We start from the raw sequence: 25,275 nt of genomic DNA, 5'->3' as shown, positions 1-25,275 counted from the left end.
TAAATGCCATAGAAATAGCTATGTTTTTTAAAAAGTTTTCAATTTCTGCATATGCATTATTTTTAATTTTGATAGTTTTACAGAATATTTGTAATTTATTGTCAATAATTTTTTAAAAATATTACCAATTCAATTCTAAATTGAAAACATCCAAAAGTTTAATTTTATTTTTCTAAAATTGTCTCAATTCATAATTTGTTAAAAAATAAAATTTATATCTATAAATTAATAATTATTAATTTACACTATAAAATAATATTATTAGTATATTAATATCACTATAAATTAATAAAATGTCATGATCTCAACATAATTAATTTATAAAGGTATTTTTTTTCTTTTTTCTTATTGAACTTATAGTATATATATAAAAAAAACTTTATCTATAATTCACTTAAATTAACATTCATAGAAAAAGAACAATTATTACAGAATCTGAATATTAAAATCGTCCCCCCATAGGTGGTCTCAAAGTCTAGCCAAAAGCAATTTACATATCCCAAGCCGAAAACCGTATTAAATAAAAACATTTTGCAAAAAAAAGTTAAAAATCGAACACGTATTTTACGTATACGTCTCGTTGGCATATATGCTAAACTCCATTATATACATATACAAGTAAGTCTATATATATGATATTATGTAAACACAAATCTGTTGACTATACTTAGACTTCTTCATTTACTCTCTCATCTCTCTCTCTCACTTAAAACATTTATTTTATCTTCTTCTCATCTCATCTCATCTCATCTCTCTCTTTCTTCTTCTTTGGCTCTCACTATGAAGAGTTTCAACACCGAACAACACAACCACTCCACGGCGGAGTCCGGCGATGCCTACAACATCACGGACCCGACCAAGAACGTCGATGAAGACGGTCGAGAGAAGCGTACAGGGACATGGCTTACGGCTAGTGCGCATATTATCACGGCGGTTATAGGCTCCGGAGTGTTGTCTTTGGCATGGGCTATAGCTCAGCTTGGTTGGATCGCAGGGACTTCGATTTTGCTTATTTTCTCGTTCATCACTTACTTCACTTCGACCATGCTTGCTGATTGCTACCGTGCGCCGGATCCCGTCACCGGGAAAAGGAACTACACTTACATGGAGGTTGTTCAAGCTTACCTCGGTATGGTTCTCTTCTTTTTTTGTTTTTACTGTTTATTTTTTTTTTGTTTTCCTTTCAAAGTAAATTGAAAAAAATGAAAAACAATCTCACTTTTTACACCAGCTTCAGTTTTTGAAGTATTAAAAAATATGCAATGTTTTTTTCATATGTCAGAAAGCAGAACACAAAAAAAGAAACTTGACTTTGTACACCAATTTATTACCATGACTTGAAAGATTCTATATATCTTTTGTTTTCTTGTAATTTTTTTTTTTTACACTTTTTTTTTGTTCAGAAAAGGTTTCTTTAGGAAATGTTCATTTTTTTGGAAAAAGGTTTATTTTCTTAAGGTATGGATCTGTTTCATTAGATACTGTACTTTGTGTAGTATATATTTAGTTTGGGATGACGTTTGTCGGAAGAATTATTGTGGTTAGAAAAGCAAAATTTAATAATTATTAAAGATTGATGTCGATCAAAAGCGACAGTACTGTTTTGCATCAATTTGAGTTGTTCATAAGATACTCATTGAAATTACAAAAAAAAAAAAGTGAAATGAATCTTGAATTCATGATTCTTGGCTATATTTTTCACAAAGATTTCTGATGAAACAATTTTTTTTTCCTATTTTATTTGGTGTTTTTTTAATCATTAAAAAAATATTGTTCTGTCTAGTTCAAATTGAAATTGAGTTTTGTGCCTTTGTAGTAAATGAATTTTTTGTTTTTTCTCAGTGACCTTTAAATCTCTGCAATTTTGGTTTTCAAGGAAAAAACTTGTGGACTATAATTGCCACAAATTTCTCTATTTGCTTTCTGAAGTATATAAAATTTTGACTGAATGCAAAACTTTGGTAACCGTCCAATTCAATTGCTAATTATACACTATGGTTGTTGGAAATAATTAATTAGTCTGAAACTTATTTTAGTCAATCAATAATATCTTTAGCTGGTTGTCAAATTGAATATTTACTAATTAAGTTTTTTGGACTGTTTATAATGATCCAAGATTGTGAAAACCAAGGAGAAGAGAAATTTTAAAGAATATATTGACATATGAGGCAACCATTTTTGTAGTATTAGCATTATTGTTCGTGTTTGGATGTTGACGGAGGAAATAAATAGATTATAGTAGTATTATACATGGTTCCGTGGAGTGTTTTGTAATTGCTTTATGAAACAGAAAATTAATTAATAGGTTAGAAAAAACAGAAGTAATAATTAAATAGATAAATAGACTCGGAAAATAATATTTCTGCAATTATTGTAATATGACAGGTGGTAGGAAAGTGCAGCTCTGTGGACTGGCACAGTATGGGAATCTGATTGGGATTACTGTTGGTTACACCATCACTGCTTCTATTAGTTTGGTGTAAGTCAACTACACAATGTGAATATGTTATTACTTTATAACCGTTACAAAAAAATTAAATTTTCTTGTCATAAAAATGTGTGACAAGATTTTATAGAAGCTGTGAAAAAATATTGATGTTGGTACATAATCCTGTTCAAACAGAGCGGTCGGGAAAGCGAACTGTTACCACGATAAAGGGAAACAGGCGGATTGTAGTGTATCGAGTTATCCGTATATGGCTCTCTTTGGGATCATTCAGGTTATTCTTAGCCAGATCCCAAATTTTCACAAGCTCTCTTTCCTTTCCATTATGGCTGCGGTCATGTCCTTCACTTATGCAACTATTGGAATTGGTCTAGCCATTTCGTATGTCGCAGGTACGTACATACAATTTTTATAACCTTTCGTTAGTTGCAAAATTTCATTTGTTAACCATTCATTATTATATTGTATTTCAAAGTATCTATATCAGTAGTTGTAACACAACCTGCACAAGATTTTTGTTGCACACCAATTTATCTATACTATTCATAGTCATAAGAACTATTACAAAACTAATGGTAAATATGTTATTATATATGAAAAGTTGGGAGAGTGGGTAAGACAAGTATAACGGGCACAGCGGTTGGAGTTGATGTAACCGCAGCTCAGAAGATATGGAGATCGTTTCAAGCGGTTGGGGACATAGCGTTCGCTTATGCTTACGCCACAGTTCTCATCGAGATTCAGGCAAGTTATCTCCATCAATTTCATTTGAGTGTTATTAGCTTTGGATATGAACCTCTTAATAGAATTGTGGTTAGAGATTATTGACAATGACAATCGATTCCATGTGGACCACTTGTTTTTTGCTTTACCCAAAAGAGTCAAAAAGTAAAGAATCTGTCTTTTAGCTTAAAGGTAAAACATGTGCTTATTAAGGACAAAGAGTCGCACTCAAAGATATTATCAATCTCTTCTCCACAACAAACAATGATTTGATATTCTTATCAACAGCGTTAGCTTATTGAGTTGACACTACAACTCATTATTTTTTGTCACATAATGATCGTAGCTTTCACCATTTAATGACTTGTAATGTACGGTATTTGGAACCATGGAGAACATACGTGGACTAGGTAGTGACAGTTTGATTAAGAATAGTTTTACATATTAACAGTTGGATTATTGTATTACTAACAGTTAAAAATTTTATGCTTTTTGCAGGATACACTAAGATCTAGCCCAGCTGAGAACAAAGCCATGAAAAGAGCAAGTCTTGTGGGAGTATCAACAACCACATTTTTCTACATCTTATGTGGATGCATGGGCTATGCTGCATTTGGAAGCGCTGCCCCTGGAGATTTCCTTACAGATTTCGGGTTTTTTGAGCCCTATTGGCTAATTGACTTTGCAAACGCTTGTATCGCTGCCCACCTTATTGGTGCCTATCAGGTAACCAAAAACCAAAAAAAGACTAGTCATTGGCGCTTTCTCTCTGTTAGCTAATGAAAACGAACCATAACATTTTCAGGTGTTCGCGCAACCTATCTTCCAGTTTGTAGAGAAAAAATGCAACAGAAACTATCCAGACAACAAGTTCATCACTGCTGAATATTCAGTAAACGTACCTGTCCTTGGAAAATTCAACATCAGCCTCTTTAGATTGGTGTGGAGGACAGCTTATGTGGTTGTAACAACTGTGGTAGCTATGATATTCCCTTTCTTCAACGCAATATTGGGTCTTATAGGAGCAGCTTCTTTCTGGCCTTTAACTGTTTATTTCCCTGTTGAGATGCACATTGCACAGACCAAGATTAAGAAGTACTCTGCTAGATGGATTGCACTGAAAATGATGTGCTATGTTTGCTTGATCGTCTCACTACTAGCTGCGGCTGGATCCATCGCCGGACTGATAAGTAGTGTCAAGACATACAAGCCTTTCCGGACTGTCCATGCGTGAGTTTGAGAACCATGAGAGAGTTGTCAGGAGAGTAAAACATATATGTAGTAGTTTGGTCTTTCTTTTAATCTATCTGGTGTCTAAATCCGATGAGAATACATTATTGGTGATGAAACTACATGAATCTCTCTGTATCTACCGCTTTCAATCTAATACATATGAGCTGTCACAGTTCTTGCAAATTTACTTTAGTCATACAAACAATAATAGCATAATAATACACACATTTACTATACATTTGACTCTCGAATTAAAACACAAGATATCTTAGCTAGAATCGCATGTCTGAGAGACCAAATTGAGTATAATGTTTCCTACGGCATAGTAAAAGGGATTAGTTTTGGTAGGCCCTAAATAGTTTGGTTTGTGGGACTTTTACTAACCTATATTGTGGCCTCAAGGCTTTACATTTTTGTTTTTGGTCAGACAATTTCTTTAATATTTTTTGGTCAGACAATTTCTTTAAAGTTTTTAATATTTTGTTGACAATTTGACAAGAGTTGATGGCCTAGTGGCTTTCTCAAAATGTCATTTCCAGCTTGACATTTGTGGGGGTGGTGAATGTTAAGAGTTGTAACCACCATAATACTAGAATACAAAAGGACAAGGAAAAACAATCGCTGACTTTGTAACATATCACCCGTTGATCAAGATACAGTACAATCATAAATATTTGCAAAGTCAGTTAAATAATTTTTATAATATCGAATCTCGTAATCTCTAGCTATGTTTTCTAAATAATCCGAATGAGTTTTTTCGCATTCTACATTTGGATTCCGTGTTTTGGTAGATACTTTTAAGAAAGAAAGAGAAGGAGACAAGTAGCGAAGGAGAGAAAGAGAAGATAAAAAGTCGTGTGAATGATGAGATTTTGGTCGGTTTTACACGGTTTTGTGAAAAAACCTTCAAATTCCTCATTCTTTTTTGGCATATTACAACCTATATTTTAAAAATGCAGACTAATGAGTTAAATAAAATAATTGTATTTTATAAGGTCCTAAATAATCAAATAATTGTAAGACCCGTTGGTTATCAGTAAAACTAGGAAAAGACATAACTAATTGCATGTTGAGTAATAAGCAAGCAACTAGTGTGACAATTAACACCATGCTCTTATTTTGCTCATGAGCCATTTACAAGTGATATAGGTCAAATCGATCACAAAACAGTCTAACAATGAAGAGACCCATCACAGAAGCCCAGTCAACACTCTCAAGTGAAAACAAAGACTGTACCTGCAATTCCCCTGTTCTATAACCAATTTGGTGTCTTGTAGGATAAGGATGGTGACTAGCTATCTCCACAGCTGTCACAACGACTCATCTTATTCTAGATTGTTCATTCTGCCTCTATATAAGACAATGTACTCTAAGACTATAATGTATCAAGAAATTATAATAAAACAGTAAAGTTTTCTCAAAATTCTTCCTTTATTATCATGGTATCAGAGCTATTGTAAACCTTAACAGGTCCATCAATGGCTACTGCGTATCCCTTTCCTGACAATATACATGTCACTAGTACTGTCACTATTAAGCTCAATAATACCAACTATCTCCTTTGGAAAACTCAGTATGAGTCACTGTTATCATGTCAAAAGCTCATAGGATTATGGTGTCGTCACAACTCCACCTCGAACCATCTCAACAAAAAACGGTGCGGAGATCCCAAACCCACAATATGAAGTCTGGTTCTGCACAGATCAAATCATTCGGTCATGGCTATTTGGTACTCTCTCTGAAGAAGTCCTCGGGTATGTACATAACATCACTACCTCTAGAGAAGTATGGATGTCTTTAGCTTAGAACTTCAATAAGAGTAGCATTGCTAGGGAATTTACTCTTCGCCGTAGTCTATGGGTTTTACAAAAGAAATATTTGTCCTTTGATGCGTATTGTCGTGAGTTTATAGCCATTTGTGATGCTTTGAGTTCTATTGGAAAACCCATTGATGAGTCCCTGAAAATATTCGGGCTCTTAAATGGGTTGGGTCGTGATTATGACCCAATCACGACTGTCATTCAAAGCTCTCTGAGCAAGATATCTCCACCAAGTTTTGGTAATGTAGTCTCTGAAGGCAAAAGCTTTGACACCAAGGTTCGGTCCTACAGTGTTCCTGACTCGGTTACTCCACATCTTGCCTTTCATGCTCAACAAAAAGGATATGGGAATCAGTCGAGAGGAGGTTATCGTGGTAGAGGAAGGTCTTCAGGTCAAAACAGAGGACATGGTGGTTACTCCTCACGAGACAGAGGCTTTTCTCAACATCAAACCAATTCTCAAGCAACTGGACAAAGACCAATCTGTCAGATTTGTGGTCGAACAGGACATGTTGCGACTGACTGCTAGAACCGGTTCGATGAAAATTATCAACGTCCTGATGTAGCTCAAGTGTTCTCCTCTCTGCAAATCACTGATGGCAATGACTGGGTCACTGACTCTAGAGCTACGGCTCATGTCACCTCCTCTGCTACAAACCTCCAGACTGCAACAACTTACACGGAACCTTTCTGCCTATAACTCACGTTGGCTCTACCACCATTGCTTCCACTTCAGGTAAGCTTTCGTTAAATGAGGTTCTTGTCTGCCCGGAAATGCAAAAGTCTCTTTTCTCGGTGTCTAAATTGTGTGATGACCTGTCTTGTGGTGTGTGGTTTAATTCTAATAAAGTTTGCGTTGTTGATATACCTACCCAGAAGGTGGTAGCAAAGGGTCCTCGAAGTAGTGGATTTTATATGTTGGGGAATCAAGAATTTGTAGCTCTGTTCTCTAACCTTTAGTGCACAGCCTCTGAAGATACATGGCATCACAGAATTGGGCATTCAAATTCACAAGTTCTCCAACAAATTAAAATCAGCAAGGAGATCATTACAAATAAGAGCAGCACCACCTCTATTTGTGAGCCTTGCCAGATGGGGAAGAATAGTAGGCTTCAATTTTTTTCTTCTGATTCTAGAGTTTTATGTCCCCTAGATCGAATACATTGTGATCTTTGGGGACCATCACCAGTTGTATCAAACCAAGGATTTAAGTATTATGCTGTTTTTGTGGATGATTTCTCAAGGTTTACTTGGTTCTATCCAATGAAAGCAAAATCAGAGTTTATTGCAATCTTCAAAGTTTTTCAGAAAATGGTAGAGAATCAGTTCAATACTAAGGTCAAGGTTTTTCAGAGTGATGGGGGACGAGAGTTTATAAGCAATCTTTTTAAATAACACTTATCAGAACATGGAATTATTCACAGAATCTCATGTCCTTACACTCCTCAGCAAAATGGGATTGCTGAAAGGAAACATAGGCATCTGGTGGAGCTTGGCCTTTCAATGATGTTTCACAGCCATACTCCTCTTCATCACTGGGTAGAAGCCTTCTTTACAGCAAGTTTCATCTCTAATATGATTCCCTCTATCACATTAAACAATTGCAGTCCTTATGAGCTACTTTTTAAACAAAAACCGAACTACAACATGTTCAGAGTGTTTGGATCTGCATGCTATCCGTGTCTTAGACCCATGGCCAATCACAAGTTCGATCTGAGGTCTCTGCAATGTGTATTTCTGGGGAACCATACACAATATAAAGGATACCACTGCCTATATCCTCCAACAGGTAAAGTCTACATATCAAGACATGTAGTGTTTGATGAAAGCGTCTTTCCATTTACACAACAGTACAAGTCTCTAATTCCTGTATATCAGACTCTTCTTCTGCAAGCTTGGCAAACAGCTTCAGTTCCTCCAACTACAAGCTCTAATGAAGCACAATCATCATCTCCACAAGTTCATATTCCTCACAAAACAGTCCACCAAGTTCTTGTACCACATGAGACAGTTCAACAAGGAGATGATCATGAAATTAGTGAGGATGAAAACTCAACAGAAACTGAGAACGAGAACTCTGCATCAGAGGGAGAACACCAAGAAGAGCAACAAGAGCAACAAGAGGACCAAAACAACAAAAATAACACTCACCCTATGACAACAAGAGCAAAAGAAAGCACTCACGAACCTAATCCTAGATATGTTCTCCTCACCTCAAGGTTTGCTCTAGAAGAACCGAAAAACATTACAGCTGCTCTGGCACATCCTGGTTGGAACGATGCAGCTCATGATGAGATCAATACTATTCATATGTTGCATACATGGGATTTGGTTGAACCTACAGAAGAAATGAACATTTTAAGGTGCAAGTGGGTGTTCAAAACCAAACTAAAACCGGACGGACCCGTTGATAAGCTTAAAGCACGTCTTGTGGCTAAAGGTTTTATTCAAGAAGAAGGATTGGATTACCTTGAAACATTCAGTCAGGTTGTACGCACTCCAACTATACGAATGGTTCTTGATGTTGCCATAACTAAAGACTGGATGATTAAACAACTCGATGTATCAAATGCTTTTCTTCATGGAGAATTGCAAGAACCAGTTTACATGCTGCAACCACCTGGTTTTGTTGATACACAAAAACCATCTCATGTCTGTCGTCTTACGAAAGCACTCTACGGACTGAAGCAAGCTCCGAGAGCCTGATTTGACACTTTTAGCAAATACTTAATCGGGTTTGGGTTCACCTGCAGCAAATCAGACCCTTCTTTATTCACCTATCATAAAAATGGTAAATCTCTGGTGCTACTAATGTATGTTGATGATATGCTCCTTACAGGGAATGATCAAACACTCTTAGATGATCTGCTCATCTCCCTCAACAAGCGGTTCTCAATGAAAGATGTGGGAGCACCAAGCTATTTTCTGGGTATTGAAATCCAAAAGTGTTTTTCAGGTCTTTTTCTTCACCATACAGCTTATGCATCAGACATTCTTCATCAAGCTGCAATGTCTAACTGCAATCCTATGCTAACTCTACTACCACAAAACATGGACAAGCAGAGTCCTGAACTCTTCTCAGAGCCAACATACTTCAGAAGTCTTGTAGGAAAGCTCCAGTATCTTACAATAACCAGACCTGACATTCAATTTGCTGTCAACTTTGTGTATCAAAGGATGCATGAACCTACGGTATCTGACTTTGCTCTTCTCAAACGCATACTCAGATACATAAAGGGAACTCTGCACATGGGTATATATTTTAAAAAAAGCTCCAACTTGTCACTCTCGGCATTCTGTGATAGTGACCATGCCAGATGTAAGAAGACATGACGCTCCACCACTGGTTTTTGTATACTTCTCGGTCCTAATCTGATAAGTTGGTCAACAAGAAGACAAGAAACAGTCTCAAATTCATCAACAGAGGCAGAATACAGAGCTTTAACAACCACTGCTCAAGAGATTACTTGGTTTTCGTTTCTTTTACGTGACTTGCAAGTCTCACAACAGTTCCCTACTCTGCTCCGTTGTGACAATTTCTCTGTAGTGTACTTGAGTGCAAATCCAGCGCTGCACAAATGGTCTAAATACTTCGACACTGACTTTCACTACATCAGGGAACAAGTAGTATTGGGACACATTGAAACACAGCATGTACCTGCACAATTGCAACTGACCGATATTTTTACCAAGTCCTTACCAAAACGGGAATTTGAAGATCTAAGAGCCAAACTTGGTGTTGGTGCTTCACCCACCACAAGTTTGAGGGGGAATATAAGTGATTTAGGTCAAATGGATCACAAAACAGTCCAACAAGGAAGATGCCAATCACAGAAGCCCAGTCAACACTCTTAAGTGAAGACAAAGACTGTACCTGCAATTCTCCTGCTCGATAACCAATTTGGTGTCTTGTAGGATAAGGATGGTGACTAATTCTCTCCACAGCTGTCACAATGACTCATCCTATTCTAGATTGTTTATTCTGCCTCTATATAAAACAATGTACCCTAAAACTATAATGTATCAAGAGATTATAATAAAACAGGAAAGTTTTGTTAAAGTTGTTCCTTTATTATCACCATTGTTTTTGCAAAGAGTTAAAGTGTCATTTATAGGCGTCATGGTAATGATAAATTTCAGTAGATATCACTTTTACAAGATTTTTATTCATATACGTGGGTTGAGAACCTTTTAGTACAAAAGCAAAATATATTAAACTGAAGATAATTTTGTATAAGGATGTATCTAACAAATGATAAAAAGAAATTTAAACGCTCGTTTGAGCTCACTCCTTGTACTTGTTGAAATAAAAATAAATAAAAAACAAAATTAAATAAAGAAATCACTATTTATTTCTATTTTTTAAAAATAAATTAATAAATATATATAATAAATAAATAAATCACTATGCGCTCGTATTTAAAAAAAAAATGAAAAAAATGAACTTGAATGATTGTAAATATTATTTATTTTGATGTAAAGTATATATTGATGTAATCTAATACCAGAGTTAACTAGTATAAAGCAGTAAAACATATGGTCTAACATCTCCGCAGAACATCTCTATTTGTTTATTTAAATTTTTGACTATGAGTAGCATTTTTTTTTTTTTTTTTTGAACTAAATGACTATGAGTAGCAAACTAGTAAAGTTCATTAAGTTTTCAGTGGCTTACTAGAGAAAGAAGCAAAAAATCAAAGGATATCAATGGAGACTGGAGTTGAGTATAAAAAACTATTCACGTATTTGATAGCAAGAGTTTAAGACTACGTCCCTAGACTAACGAGAATCTGGATATTTGTATGACGTAATTCAAACTACGACGGCCATCATGCATGGACGACAGCATTAGACAACAACCTTCCACCATCAAAAGAAAACTAGTCTAAAATAACAGTACCAAAATACATGAGGACGTCAAGGCGTTGTAGAAGTACATTACTCCTAGACCTATAAAGGACGATCAACACAACTATGATAGACTATGTGTATGATGTTAATTTATTTTTCTTGAAAATAGCTCACTTGTTAACCAATTCTCTCTTAATCTAGTGGCGTTTCCTAGGACCTTCCTAGCACCCTTAGTTCAAGTCCAAATTGGGAGGGGATTGAGAAAAACTTAACGTAGAGTTTTAAGGAAAACTTGGGGTCCTCAGCTCATAATTCCTTGAAAGTTACCCTAACCCCAAAGAAAAAGAAAACCATTTTATAGATAAAGCTTTAAGAGGTTGACTCAATGCACTAATATATTAGCCATTTGAAAGTAAGTTTCCTCGTACGTATGATTAGAGTACAAAGCAATAGTTTGCTTCTAATCCAAGCTATCCAAGTATAATCAATTAGAAGAAATTAGCAAGTTGGGGAACTAAGCCAATCTTTAAAGTTTTGTTCTTCCTCTCGATGATAACCTTTTACCTTCTTTTTCCCTTTTTGTTTCTGGCAAATTGTTAACAGATTTTACTTTAAGTCATCAACAAAACTGGCGGCCCTAATATTTTAGAGGTTTTAGGAAAAAATAAAAATATAAAAATGGACCCTAGTTTATTTAATCAAAAAAAATATTACACATATCCTTTTTTTTTTTTTTGCTTACTAACAAGTTACAAAAACAAAAAACGATGTCTAGTATTATGTTCAGGAACATTGGATATCCACAATATATGGAGTACCAGATAGAAATATGGTTTTCTATTTGATACAAATGTACCAGAAGATGATCGCTTGAATAATATTTGTTGTGATCTCTCCTTTAAATTTTTTTTTTTTTTTTTTTTTTTTTTTTTTTTTNTATTGCAAATCATAAAATCTGAAACTGATGCAATCTTTAATTGCGACCATATGGTTATAAGTCCGCTTAGTCCTTTCCTTTTTGTGGATTCCGTTGATGTTTGGTTTTTTAGATTTCCCCAAAGTTTCGAGGAATATCCATAAAATCCATTGATTCTAGGACTCTAGCAGGTAAAAAATTCCTTCTCCGAACTTGAAGTTTTCCTTTAAAAGAATTAATCATATAGACTCTAGTATACATTAGTTCAGCTAGTGGTGCTGGGTTTATTATGTGTATACTTAACAAACAAAAGTTTACCTTTTTGTAATTAGGTAATACTTAACAAACAATGTTTCCCTTTTGTAGATAGTTAAATTTTCATGGGTTAATGATTTTCAAACCAAAACAAAAAAAAAAAGAAAAACGATCACTACCTTTTTTTTTTTTTTTCAATGCGTGTACGACAATGCAAGAATGACAATCTCGAACTCAAATATATTTTTGACAACTTTAATGGTTTAATTTATTTGTATTGAAAAGACAATTTGATGGGTAGTTAGCAATTTAGCATTGTTGCAATAAGAAAGAAAATAGAAGGCATTTAAAAAGATATCTAGTTTTGTTTCTTTATATGTTAAGTTAAATACCCCAAAAATTAACATTCTGATATTTAGATAATTTTGATGTTACTTTATGTATAATTGTATATAGTATATGATGTCTACTATATTTGATAAATAACTTATCCTCACCAGACCGGCTTAAACATCTACTATATCCGGTGCGACCGGCTTAAACATCTACTATATCCGGTGCGATAGTCAGTGAATATTCAATTTTTAAGGAATTTTTTTTTGTTTACCACTAAATATTTGAATTACTCACCAGATTTTGAGGAAAACAGTAAAATCAAACGATGAGTTGCAAGAAAAAGAAGAATAAATGCAACAATATGCTTAAATTTAGGTTAAAATGTAAATAATTTTATTAGTTTAGTTCAGATTTTATAAAAATTAGGATAAAAATAAAAGAAAAAAAAATTAAATTTAGATGGGACATGGTGCAAATGCACTTTGTGCACTGGGTCAGCGCCGGGGCTGATCCTCACATTAAAAAAAAAGTTATATTTCTTACAATTGGGGATACCTAATGAAACCAAGAAGGATCATCAACATTTATGAAAAAGTTTGATTTATTTTGCCAATATTCAAGTTTGATTTATTTTTGCCAATATTCAAGTCAACTATTATTGAAAATTGTATCCAATTTGACTAGCCATGTTAATATTTTATTTTCAATCATCTACATTAAACAATACTAAGTTTAAACTTAGTTATTTTTTTTAAAGATTACTAATTGATAAAAAAAACTACTAAATTTTAAATATAAGTCACTAACCATGTCCATGAGATATTAGGACAATTATAGATTCTTCACAATATTAAACAATAGCTTTTCTGTTAAATATTCTTTTATATTATGATTTGCAAGTTTATATGCACAAGTATAATTTTTTTTGATAACTTTTGGTCATTTTTATTCTATAGTTTTTTTATATAATTGCATGTTTGTTTTTAAGTATATATATATATATATAATTATATATATATATATATGCTTTTAATACCTGATTAAATCAGAGGTAAATAAATAAATAATTATAAACTGACTTTCCCCGATAAACCCAATTAAAATAATATGTGCCCGCATATGAATTGTTTTTTTTAAAAATATCTTTTCTCATAGCACAACAACCTCCAAGGGACTAAACATAAAACCAGAAATCTAAACGATTCATCTGTTCTTAAAAGGTTTAAGAGGTTTTGGAAAAAAAAAGGAATTAAAATTTCAAACAGAGTTTGGTTGGTTAGCTGGTCCCGCGGTTTATATCTTGGAGTTCACTTAAATCTTTCGATCTATTTGTAAAACTCCACCAAGAATCACAGAACAAACTGATCTGTGTGTCTCTATATAATGAAGAGATTCACAGTTTGCTGCATCTCAAACCGAACCCACAAGAACAGAAATCGAAATCCAGACAAGGTTTGTCTTCTCCCTTACATAAAAGATTAAATCTTTGTGTGTTTTCTTGGAATTTCTCTGTCACCCATTTGCCAATTACTCTTAATTTGATCTGGGTTTTGGGTTTTGGTTCTGTAAGAAATTAAAAGAAAGCATGGAGATGATTTCAAGAAAAGACATTGAAGAGGTTAGGGTTTGGACATGTTCCTTTCTTCGTAACCAAGTCTTGTCTATCTTCGTATCTAAGTTATAACTTTTGAATCCTTAAGTCTTACCTTTCTCTGTTTTAATCATTTTCTTGACCAGCCTGCAAAACAGAACAACAACAATGTAACATCTTCTATTATTGGTTCTGATCCCACCAATGTAATTGTGAATCATGACTTCTCTTCCGGGATGCATTCGTGGCATCCGAATTGCTGCGAGGCCTTTGTTGTCACCGCCGGGTCTAATGTCTCTCATAGTCTTTTAGACCTGTCAAAGTGCGGTAGCTATGTAGTTGTCAAGAACAGGAAAGAAACTTGGCAAGGCTTGGAGCAAGACATTACAAGCAGAGTGAAACCTTGTTGTCTTTATAAAGTTTCAGCAACTGTTGCTGTATCCGGACCTGTTCAAGGGTTGGTAGAAGTTATGGCCACCTTGAAGCTCGAAAACGGACAATCGCAAACAAACTATCAGCTCATTGCAAAGTAAGGTCTTTTCCCACATAATTGTAGTGTTGACAAAAGAACAAAATTTTGATTTTTGAATTTTGCAGAACTTGTGTCTTCAAAGAGAAGTGGGTGAGACTAGAAGGCATGTTCTCGTTACCGAGCTTACCAGAAAAAGTTGTATTCTATTTGGAAGGTCCATCACCGGGGATCGATCTTCTCATACAGTCTGTTACCATTCAAGGCGAAAGCGAGCCTGCGGTATGTAAATCAATTATATGATCTCAAATTGTTACAATAGGAGGACTAGTCCAAATGAATACACTACTGTTAGTAATTTAAAGAAATTTATTTATTTTTTGGGATTGTGTTAACACTTTAAAGCTGGAGCGTGTTACTGCTGAAGATGAGACTATAGTAGTGAACCCAAACTTTGAAGATGGACTAAACAACTGGTCTGGGAGAAGCTGCAAGATTGTGTTACATGACTCAATCGCTGATGGAAAGATAGTACCAGAATCCGGGAAAGTTTTCGCTTCGGCTACAGAACGCACGCAGTACTGGCATGGTATTCAGCAAGAGATCAGCGGGAAAGTTCAAAGAAAACGCCTCTACGAGGCAACCGCAGTAGTACGCATTTATGGAAAAAATGTGACTACTGCTACAGTACAAGCAACTTTATGGGTCCAAAATCCTAATCAACGCGATCAATACATTGGCATTGCAAAGTTAGTTTCTTTTTTTTTGTTTAATATCACTTTCTTGAACTCATGCTTCATATCAAGAATCATTGTAAAATGCTCCTTTTGTTCTTTTTAAAGTGCTCAGGCAACAGACAAAGAGTGGTTACATTTAAAAGGTAAGTTCCTCCTCAACGGTTCTGCTTCACGAGTAGTCATTTACATCGAAGGTCCACCTCCAGGAACTGATATTCTCCTCAATAGCTTAACTGTGAAACACGCCGAGAAACTCCCTCCTTCACCGCCCCCTTCTATTGAGGTTAGTCCAAAGATCCAGTTCATATTTTCACCGCAGTAAAATTTAAACAAATTTAGCAAAAAATGTTTTTACTGAAGATTGTTGTTTTTTTCTTGTAGAATCCTGCATATGGGGAAAACATAGTCACAAATAGCCATTTAAGTGATAATACAACCAATGGATGGTTTCCATTAGGGAACTGCACACTAGGTGTCGCGGAAGGATCACCAAGAATCCTTCCTCCAATGGCAAGAGACTCGCTTGGACCACACGTACCTCTAAGTGGCCGCTATATTCTTGTGACTAACCGAACACAGACATGGATGGGTCCAGCTCAAGTGATCACAGATAAACTTAAGCTCTTCTTAACATACCAAATATCAGTTTGGGTCAAAGTCGGTTCTGGCGTTACTAGTCCGCAAAATGTTAATGTCGCACTTGGTATCGATAGCCAATGGGTAAACGGAGGACAAGTCGAGATCAATGATGATAGATGGCATGAGATCGGTGGTTCTTTCCGAATTGAGAAGCAGCCTTCTAAAGCTTTGGTTTATGTTCAAGGCCCTTCTTCTGGCATTGATCTTATGGTTGCTGGATTGCAGATCTTTCCGGTTGATCGAGTCGCAAGAATTAAACATTTGAGAAGACAATGTGACAAGGTAATATACTCTTTTATCAACCTCTCATGTGTAGTGCCATAAGACTTTATAATTATAGTAACTTTTATCAAATGCAGATCCGTAAGAGTGACGTTACCCTCAAGTTCTCTGGTGTTGATTCTAGCAAACTGTCTGGAGCTATGGTTAGAGTTCGACAAATAAGAAACAGCTTCCCGGTTGGAACTTGCATAAGTAGAACAAATATGGATAACGAAGATTTCGTCGAGTTCTTTTTGAAGAACTTTAACTGGGCGGTGTTTGGTAATGAGTTAAAATGGTACTGGACGGAACCAGAACAAGGGAAGCTTTACTACCAAGATGCAGACGATATGCTAAACTTGTGTAGTAGCAACAACATAGAAACCAGAGGACACTGTATCTTTTGGGAAGTCCAATCAAATGTTCAGCAATGGATCCAAAACATGAACCAAACGGGCATAAACACCGCAGTGCAAAACCGCTTAACCGGTCTTTTAAACAGGTACAAAGGGAAATTCAAACATTACGATGTGAATAACGAGATGTTACACGGATCATTCTTCCAAGACAAGTTAGGCAAAGACATTAGAGTCGAAATGTTCAAAACCGCGCACCAACTAGACCCATCAGCGACATTGTTCGTGAACGATTACCACATAGAAGACGGGTGTGACCCAAAATCATGCCCCGAGAAGTACACGGAACACATTCTTGACCTACAAGAAAAGGGTGCGCCAGTAGGAGGAATCGGGATTCAAGGTCATATCGATAGTCCGGTTGGTCCAATCGTATGTTCAGCACTAGACAAACTAGGAATCCTCGGTTTACCGATATGGTTCACGGAACTTGATGTCTCCTCGGTCAATGAGCACATAAGGGCTGATGATTTGGAAGTAATGATGTGGGAAGCTTTCGGACATCCAGCGGTAGAAGGTATGATGTTATGGGGGTTTTGGGAACTGTTCATGAGCAGAGACAACTCTCATTTGGTGGATGCGGAAGGAGATGTTAATGAAGCTGGTAAAAGGTTTTTGGCTGTGAAAAAAACTTGGCTCTCTCATGCTAATGGACATATCGATCAAAACGGTGCGTTTCCGTTTAGAGGGTATAATGGAAACTATGCTGTTGAAGTGATTACTACTTCTTCTAAGGTTCTGAAAACGTTTGTTGTTGAAAAGGGAGATTCGTCTCAGAATATTACTGTTGATCTTCAAGGTCTGTGATGCTTTTGTGTTATACATGTGTTTATGTGTATGTGTAGATTCTTCAATTTGCTGAAACTGTGGTATGGTGTTTATAAATTATTGTGAATAAAATGCTACTTCCAAAATAAATCTTATTAGGATAAGACAATGAATCAGAGTAAAACTGTAACTTGAGTTCTAAGCTTGTAAATAAGCGTAAGCTATCTACATAATTACCAGATGTCATCAACGTTAAATCGAATTTGAAAAGCATAGCTAGCAGTAAAATGGCAAAAGAAAAACGAAGATGAACAAAAGAAAAATACTTTATGATCAAATAGAAGGAAAAACATAACATTAATCAAGCATTAGGCTGATACAATTAATTCGATTTGATCAAAGATATTGAAAATGTTGAGATCGACTGATCATTATTACCCAAACCAACAAATATAAATCCCAAGTTGATACAAATCAAAAAGTATATATTTATTTTTGTTCTTTGTCATGATACTCTAGGAGAGTCGGAGAAATCAGAACTTAGATAACAAAGGAAAGACATCAAGAAAACAATGCAAAGAGTTTATTATTATTATTATTCTGACGGGGATCAGATACGCTGATGACCAATTTCCATAAGAGATTTGCGCCCGAAGAAATTCGTCTACAAAACACGTTGCAAATGTTATTTCTCTATCTACGTCCAAGAAACTCATAATAACCCGTGTCAATAAATGATATGAAAGTAAAAAATAAATAAATATATTTCTTTGGAGTTTTGGAGTGTTATGTAAAATACCTGACATATGTCTGTAACTGATGCTTCATTAGACCATCATTACTGGCAGTTCTTTTATCGATACTCTTATTAAAAAATAATAAAAAGAAGAGAGAGAAGAGGATAAAAGAGAGAAACGTTCCTTGGCAGAGTAATCTGAGAACCGATACTCTCAACAAACAAAACAGGTGTCATCTGTTTAGTGGAGCAGATTTAAAAGATAAATAAATAATAATAATTTGTAAAAAAGTTAATTTATTTTTATTTTTTGAGGAACGATTAGGGGGTTACTCGAGTAAAGATGCTCTTAGATACTATAGTAATAACTATCGTGATAATCCCCTTCATAAGAAAAATTAGGAATGTGATTGAATGCGCGAAGACCTGCTCCTCCCTTCTCGTAATCATCGTCCCAGTGACCGTTCATAGATCTCATCATCACAACATCTAAGGAAGTGATATATCTCAGGCTCTGAGGAAGGCATCTCAACTTCTTACAATCACTTAACGACAAAGTGTGAAGAAGGGGCATGGCTCCTTCTTCTAGTTCCCATTCTATCCACTCATGTAACCCTAAAAATTCAAGCATATGCAATTGAGGAAACCCACCAGCGGAGCAAACCATTTTACTCCCACAGAAAGCTTCACTCTTTAATTTGACTTCATATAAGTGATGCATCTTCTCTAGAATCGGCATTGGATCCTCCTCTAAACGACAACAATTTAGATCTATGACAGTAAGATGAGAAGGAAAGTGTTGTTCATCAGGTAACCTTGGCATATATATGCTCAATTTCAGTATTTTGAGATGATTGCAATCGAAAACAAACGTCGTGCTTGTACTCAGGGATCCATCAATATCAAGACTTTCCAGGTGTCTCATACCACATATTGATGAAGATATACTTTCGCTACTGGACGAACCAGAGTTATTGATTTTGAGTATCCTGAGCCTGGTCAAACCACGGAGATCTTCTAAGCTGCTATTCTCTGATGAAAAATTCTCCAAGGTCTCCAAGTTGACAAGGCTACTCAATTCCAACTTTTTGTGTTCCATACTCTTTGGTAATGCAAGATATCTCAATTCTTGCATTCCCATCAAGATATTGGGCACCCAACAACTTCTACCATCAGTCCTGATCAGCAACTTTAGATTTTGTAGAGAAGAAGGTAGATAATTCACGTCAGCATCTTCTAAACTCAGGTATCTTAAATGGATGAGTTTCCCAATGCTAGAAGGTAACTTTCTTTCTTCAAACTCGACTCTAGAGAGATCCAACAGCCTCAGCAGTTGTAACTTCTTAAAGCTTAAACCTTGTAGCTTACACGTATGAAGTTTATGAGGGATAATCAAGACAGATCGAACCTTTGGATTTCTTATATTGCTCTCAACATGTAGTGTAGTAGGATGTTGAAAGCCAAATCTGCGAGATGTACGAGCCGATAGTGAGTCTAAAGTCGAGGATGAAAAATCGATAATTTGTAGGAAATTATCTTCTTCCGCTTTAAACAAACAAACTTCTCTCATCATGTCATGCAAGTGCAAAGTTTCAGGCCTCAGAGTCAACTTGTCTTTTTCCGCAATAACCATATTTCTCATCATGAGCTCTTCTACGTAGCCATTTGCAACATCTCGAATAGTTGCTCCATCGTAATACCTAGGTTTTGGATTTCCTTCTGCAGCTCAGTAAAACGACAATTTCTCTACATTTATCGCATGATCTTCTGGAAAATGAGCTAGGTAGAGGAAGCATTGCTTCAAATATGTTGGCAACTCCTCAAAGCTTAGAGACAATACATAGTACACCGAGTTGTTTCTGTCATTGAAATTGTTTCTTCCCATGATATGCGATTTAATATTCTCAGATAATCTTTTCCAATCATGCAGTGTGTATTTTGCAGCTAACAGACCTCCTAACACTTTGACAGCCAAAGGCAATCCCCCACAATGTTTGATCATTTGCTTACCCATCCCTTCCATTTCTTCATTAACCGTAAATTCTGCACATTGTCATCACTATGTTAAATTATATTTATAAATTTGGGCCATAAAACAAACATGTAATTTAATTGGATGTGGTAAAAGAGATATCAAAATAAGGTACCGCAAACATCTTTCCTTTGTTGCGATTTTATAAAAATTTATGATTTTCATCAGAATAGAAATGAAAACCCCTTCACGTACCGCAAACATCTTTCCTTGGAAATGCTACTCTTTGAAAAAGTGTCCAACTGTTTTGGAAAGTTAGGCAATCTGGTTTGAAGTTGATATATGTCGTATCTCCACATGCTGCGACACTCTCATTCCGTGAAGTGAGTAACACCTTCCAATCTGTAAAAGCGTTTACTTGTTTAATAATATAGAAACACAAAGAGCATAATGAGTACAATTTTCCATTTATTAAGTACCATAAGAGGTCACCTTTTTTTTGGTGGAAATATTGGCTTGATTCGGTCCCAGTCTTCCTCTTTCCATATGTCATCAAGGACAATTAATGATTTAGATGTTTCCAACAATTGAAAGAGTTCACCTTGGAGTGTAGATTCTGTCATTTTCATGATTTTCTTTTCGTCTTCTGTGGGACTGAGATTCCGCAAGATTGTTTGCCAGACAGATATTCGGCTAAACTCTTGTGAGAGACACACCCATGAAAATCCATCAAACTTATCTTTAACCTTCTTGTGATTAAAAACTTGCCTAGCAAGGGTGGTTTTACCAACACCACCCATCCCAGTTATTGAAACCACTTCAACGTTATTTTCTTCCACCATTATTTCAACTAGTGTCTGAATATTTACTTCCAACCCCACAAGATCTTTTTCCTGATCCGTGGAAAACGTTAATCGCATCTCCCTTTGTCTATCATATAAAGGCGGGGTACTGATATCGGCAATTATCTGTTGTACTCCAAAACTTTGCATATCACCTATCACCTTGGAGATCCTCTTACTTATGCCTTCAATATCTACTGCAATTTCCTTGCGATCTGGAATATACAAAGCAAGCCTTCTGAAATGGTTATGCACGCCACTTGTCATTCCGGGTTCTTCCTTTAAAAGAAAGGTTTCGATTATGTCCTCTGCATCAAAAATAATTTCTTTGATCTCTTCCAAACAGTTTCGCACCACCGCACGTGTACGTTTCTTATCTGCATCTTCCATAAAAGAACTTAACAAGTTTAGATATCGTTTTAGTTCAGTAACTTGATAATTAACTCCATGAATTTGCTCGTATTTATGCGTGAGTAGATTCCATAGCTTTTGTACTCCAAACGACACAAGTTCCCCAGCCATAATAGCTCCTGCTTAAGCAATATGAAAATCAGAATCAAGTATACGTACTAATGTAATAATGAAAGGACAATACTCGGTTCACCCTAGGGTGATTTTTTTTTTTGTTAACTTACTTTTTTATAAACAATAAAAAGATGCCAAGTAATACTACATATAAACAAAATATTAATTTCAAACTAAAATCAGAATAAAACAAAATGAATTATAAAAAACAGAATCATTAAACAAAATAAATATTTATGCCATATTATATTTTTTAAAAATAAATAAATGTAAACCCTAGTTATCCTTTCTAAATCCAAATCGACATAGAAGCTTGTTTCTTATTATAAAATATAAATCCTAACTATTCTTTGTAAACCCAAAACGACATATAAACTCGTTTATTATTATAAAAACTAAATTTTGTATATCCAAACCGACATATAAACTCGTTTTATATTATAAAATCTAAACCCTAATTCTACTTTGTAAACCTAAACTCACATATGAACTCATTTAGTATTATAAAATGTAAACTCTAATTCTTTTTTGTAAACTGAAACCGATATATAAACTTTTTAATATAATATTATAAAATATAAATCTTAATTCTCATTTATAAAATTAAACAGACACATAATCTCGTTTAATTATAAATCCAAATCCTCTTTTATAAATCTAAACCGACATATAATCTCGTCTAATTGAAATTCTAAATTCTAAATCATCAATTATAAACCCAAACTGATATATAATTTTGTTTAATTAAAAATTGAACTATAATTCTCTTATATAAATTCAAACTGATATTTGAACTCATTTGAAAAAAGTTTATGGATTTCGTTTCTTTAAATTGTTTATATGATTTTAATTTTTATTTATTTTTAAAGATTATATTACGTGACATCTTTTCGTTGGTTATGAAACAGGAGGTGAAGTCAGTTATTTTTCATAATGAAAAGAAGGAATTTTTTTTAACATTAGCGTTGGAAGTGACCAAAAATCAAATTTACAGGATCCTGAAACCTGTAATATTTGTTTGAGATTATTACTTTATTATTTATAAATATATAAAATAATTAAGATTGTAAGACGAAAAATGTTAAAATTTTCTTTTCCATAATGAAAAAAATCACTTAAAGTTTTTCTTAATCTAGTTTAATTTTTTTGGTCAACATTGGAGCCACAACAGGCCGACAAATTAGCCAAATCCCTACATTCGTAGAGAGTGGGACTCGATCCCTAGTGTGATAGTATCTTCTATAATTTTAACAATTTTATAAAGTATTATTTGATTTTTAACAATTTTTATAGGTTTTGACTTTAATTCTCAACTTGATTTTAACCTGCAGTACACCATGTGATATGTTTTTTTAAAAAAATGAAAAATATAATTTGTTTAGTAGATTAACTTTATATATGACTAATGTTTTGTATATTTAGAATGTAAATCCATGTTATCTATATATTATATGTAGTCTACTAATACTATGTTTGAGGTTTACTAGTTTAAAATTAAATTATAGGACCGATTTCATATAGTTCATTACTGTAACACCCGTGATACAAATTTTGATAATTTGGTGAGGGTATCGATCGACATTAGTGGTGGTGTCGGTCGATACCTTAAGTAGAGGGATGTTCGGTTTGATTATCAGTTCAGGTTGGTTCGGTTTGGGGGTCATATTTAAAGTGGGAAATGGACATTTTTGGGTTCAGGAAACCTAATTGTCGCCTCCTTGGTGTGAAAAAGAGAGAAAGCGATTCCCAAAAGTTCCTAAGAGTTCCTGAAGGTTTTGCTGAAGCTTTTGTCCTTGTTCTGGTGAGTTTCTGGCTTGGAGGTTGGAGATCTAAGGCTGAGAACGTGGGAGAAGGTTGTGGTTGTGTGGTTTTGTTGTTTGTTGGTGAAATCTCATTGTTTTGGCAAAGGTGAGTGTATGACCATGGCTTATCTAAGCTAATATCACTGTTTTTATGATTTTTGGGATGTGTTGTCGTTTTCTTGTGAGTTTTTTTTGTGTTTTTCGTGACTCTTGAGGCTTATATCTGTTCCTGGGATCATGTGGGACCGAAAGGAGAAGCTTGGAAGCGAGATTCAGAGGTTTTGTTTGAAGGAAATCGATGCTCAGCATCAGTGTCGGTCGACACCAACACGAGGATGACTCGAGGACCTGGCAAGTGTCGGTCGATGTCATGTGGAGGTGTCAGTCGACACTGTTAGAGATTCGGGAATGTCGAGCCCATATGGTTTAGGTATGGGTTCGATGTGTACTTTGTGTTGTGGATTTTGGATTGAATGCTTGTTTGTGGCATAGGGTACTAGAACATCCTCTTCGAGCCTACTTAGTGATTCCAAGATGAGTTGTGCTCTTTGTGTAGTTAGAGTCGTTTTGTTTGCTTAGCCTTCTGTTCTTGGTGATAAAAATTGTTAGAGGTGAGGTAGCTGCTGGTCGCGGGCGTGGTCGTGGTCGTGGTCATGGTCGTGGTCGAGGTTATGAGTGTGGCCGTGGATGGGAACAGGTTCTCGAGGCCAGTGTTCGTGTGGCCCAGAGCATTGCCAGTGTGGAGGTGGCAGACTCGCAGGTTCTTCCTAGAGTGTCTGGAGACTAGATTGGTATCGGTATCGGCAGGACTGATGGGCTCGGTGTCAGTACCGGTGTTGCCCCGGGAGTGGGGGTTGCAGCGGACGGTGTTGCAGGTAGAGAGGATATCCTGGGGCCTTAGTAGCTCTGGTGTTGGCATGGCTTCCAGCAGTGGCGCCGCTAGCGGTTGGTATGCAGGCTCTTCTGGTGCCGCCAATGGTTGGTGGGCAGGGTCTTGCGGTGCAGCCTATGGCTCGAGTGCAGACATGTGTGCAGCCGAGAGCTGGGGTAGTAGATGCACAATATGTTCAGATGTTGGTGCAGCTACGACATGTGGATCAGGATTTTCCCTAGTAGGCACAGATCTGAGTGCAGCGGATGAATGGAGAGAGCAGGAGGAGGATATTTTCCAATTGCTCTGGTGTCCCGACCACTATCGAGTAGACTTGGCAGCAGACTACCTTTCGGGGGATGCGAGGGTCTGGTGGTGGTCGGTGATGAAACGAGGAGTGCAACGTGAGATGACTTGAATGGACTTTGTGGGAGAGTTCAACGCCAAGTATTTTACGCAGGAGGCACTTGATCGCATGGAGGCGCGGTTCTTGGGATTGACCCAGAGAAACTGTACTGTGAGGGAGCTGGACGCAGAGTTCACTCGGCTTGTAGGGTATATAGGCCGGGCTTTGGAGCCAAAGTCGGCTAAGGTGCGGAGGTTCTTATTGGCTCTACGTGATGACCTGAGGACTCGGTGCAAAGTGAGGAGTTACGCTACAAGAGCGGAGCTAGTGGAGACTGTAGTGGGATAGATGATGACTTGAGGTTACATGTTGTGGTGGTCAGTCCTCCGGCGCAGCCGAAGCGGACTCAGCCACATTTTGTTCCTAGAAAGGGCGTTAAGCCTGCATAGGGGCAGAAGAGGAAGTTTGATGTCATGCAGAGGTCGGAGTCTAGTTTTGCGGGATGCTTCGAGGTGGGAGTTTGGAGCATATAGTGGCGAGTTATCCACAGAGGGGAAACCAGCCAGCACTGCCGAAGACTCGTGTATGTTACCATTGCATGGATGTGGGGCAACTCAGATTGTCGTGTCCTAAGCTACACCTGATGGCTGTAGCAGCAGTGCAGTCAGGAGTGCAGCAGGCGGGACAGACGGTGTTGCCATTGCCAGCGGCACCGCGTGT

General features: G+C 36.1%; 2 protein-coding genes, 1 long non-coding RNA gene and 1 pseudogene across 3 annotated transcripts; 2 read left to right on the top strand and 2 right to left on the bottom strand.

Moving 5' to 3' along the window:
• Positions 642–4,594, top strand: LOC104750197 (amino acid permease 1). The gene is made up of 6 exons (XM_010471960.2): positions 642–1,129; positions 2,386–2,479; positions 2,624–2,838; positions 3,048–3,190; positions 3,668–3,895; positions 3,975–4,594. The coding sequence occupies exons 1-6, from the start codon at positions 781–783 to the stop codon at positions 4,401–4,403; spliced, it is 1,458 nt and encodes a 485-aa protein (XP_010470262.1). The 5' UTR covers positions 642–780; the 3' UTR covers positions 4,404–4,594.
• On the top strand, positions 13,761–17,611 carry LOC104750196 (endo-1,4-beta-xylanase A-like). Its single transcript, XM_010471959.2, has 8 exons — positions 13,761–14,032; positions 14,151–14,198; positions 14,318–14,700; positions 14,769–14,922; positions 15,046–15,389; positions 15,483–15,660; positions 15,759–16,298; positions 16,376–17,611. Exons 1-8 carry the CDS (start codon positions 13,964–13,966, stop codon positions 17,498–17,500), a joined length of 2,841 nt encoding a protein of 946 aa, XP_010470261.1. The 5' UTR covers positions 13,761–13,963; the 3' UTR covers positions 17,501–17,611.
• On the bottom strand, positions 17,913–18,302 carry LOC104750194. Its single transcript, XR_761557.1, has 2 exons — positions 18,261–18,302; positions 17,913–18,125 (listed from the first exon to the last, which is right to left on the bottom strand). It is a non-coding gene; the product is annotated as an uncharacterized LOC104750194 (long non-coding RNA).
• LOC104750195 lies at positions 18,300–21,659 on the bottom strand (annotated as a pseudogene).

This window comes from Camelina sativa, chromosome 16, assembly GCF_000633955.1.
Source record: "Camelina sativa cultivar DH55 chromosome 16, Cs, whole genome shotgun sequence".
Classification (NCBI taxonomy): Eukaryota; Viridiplantae; Streptophyta; class Magnoliopsida; order Brassicales; family Brassicaceae; genus Camelina; species Camelina sativa.
The sequence above is the reverse complement of the archived record's forward strand: the minus strand, read 5'-3'. Positions and strand labels throughout refer to the sequence as shown.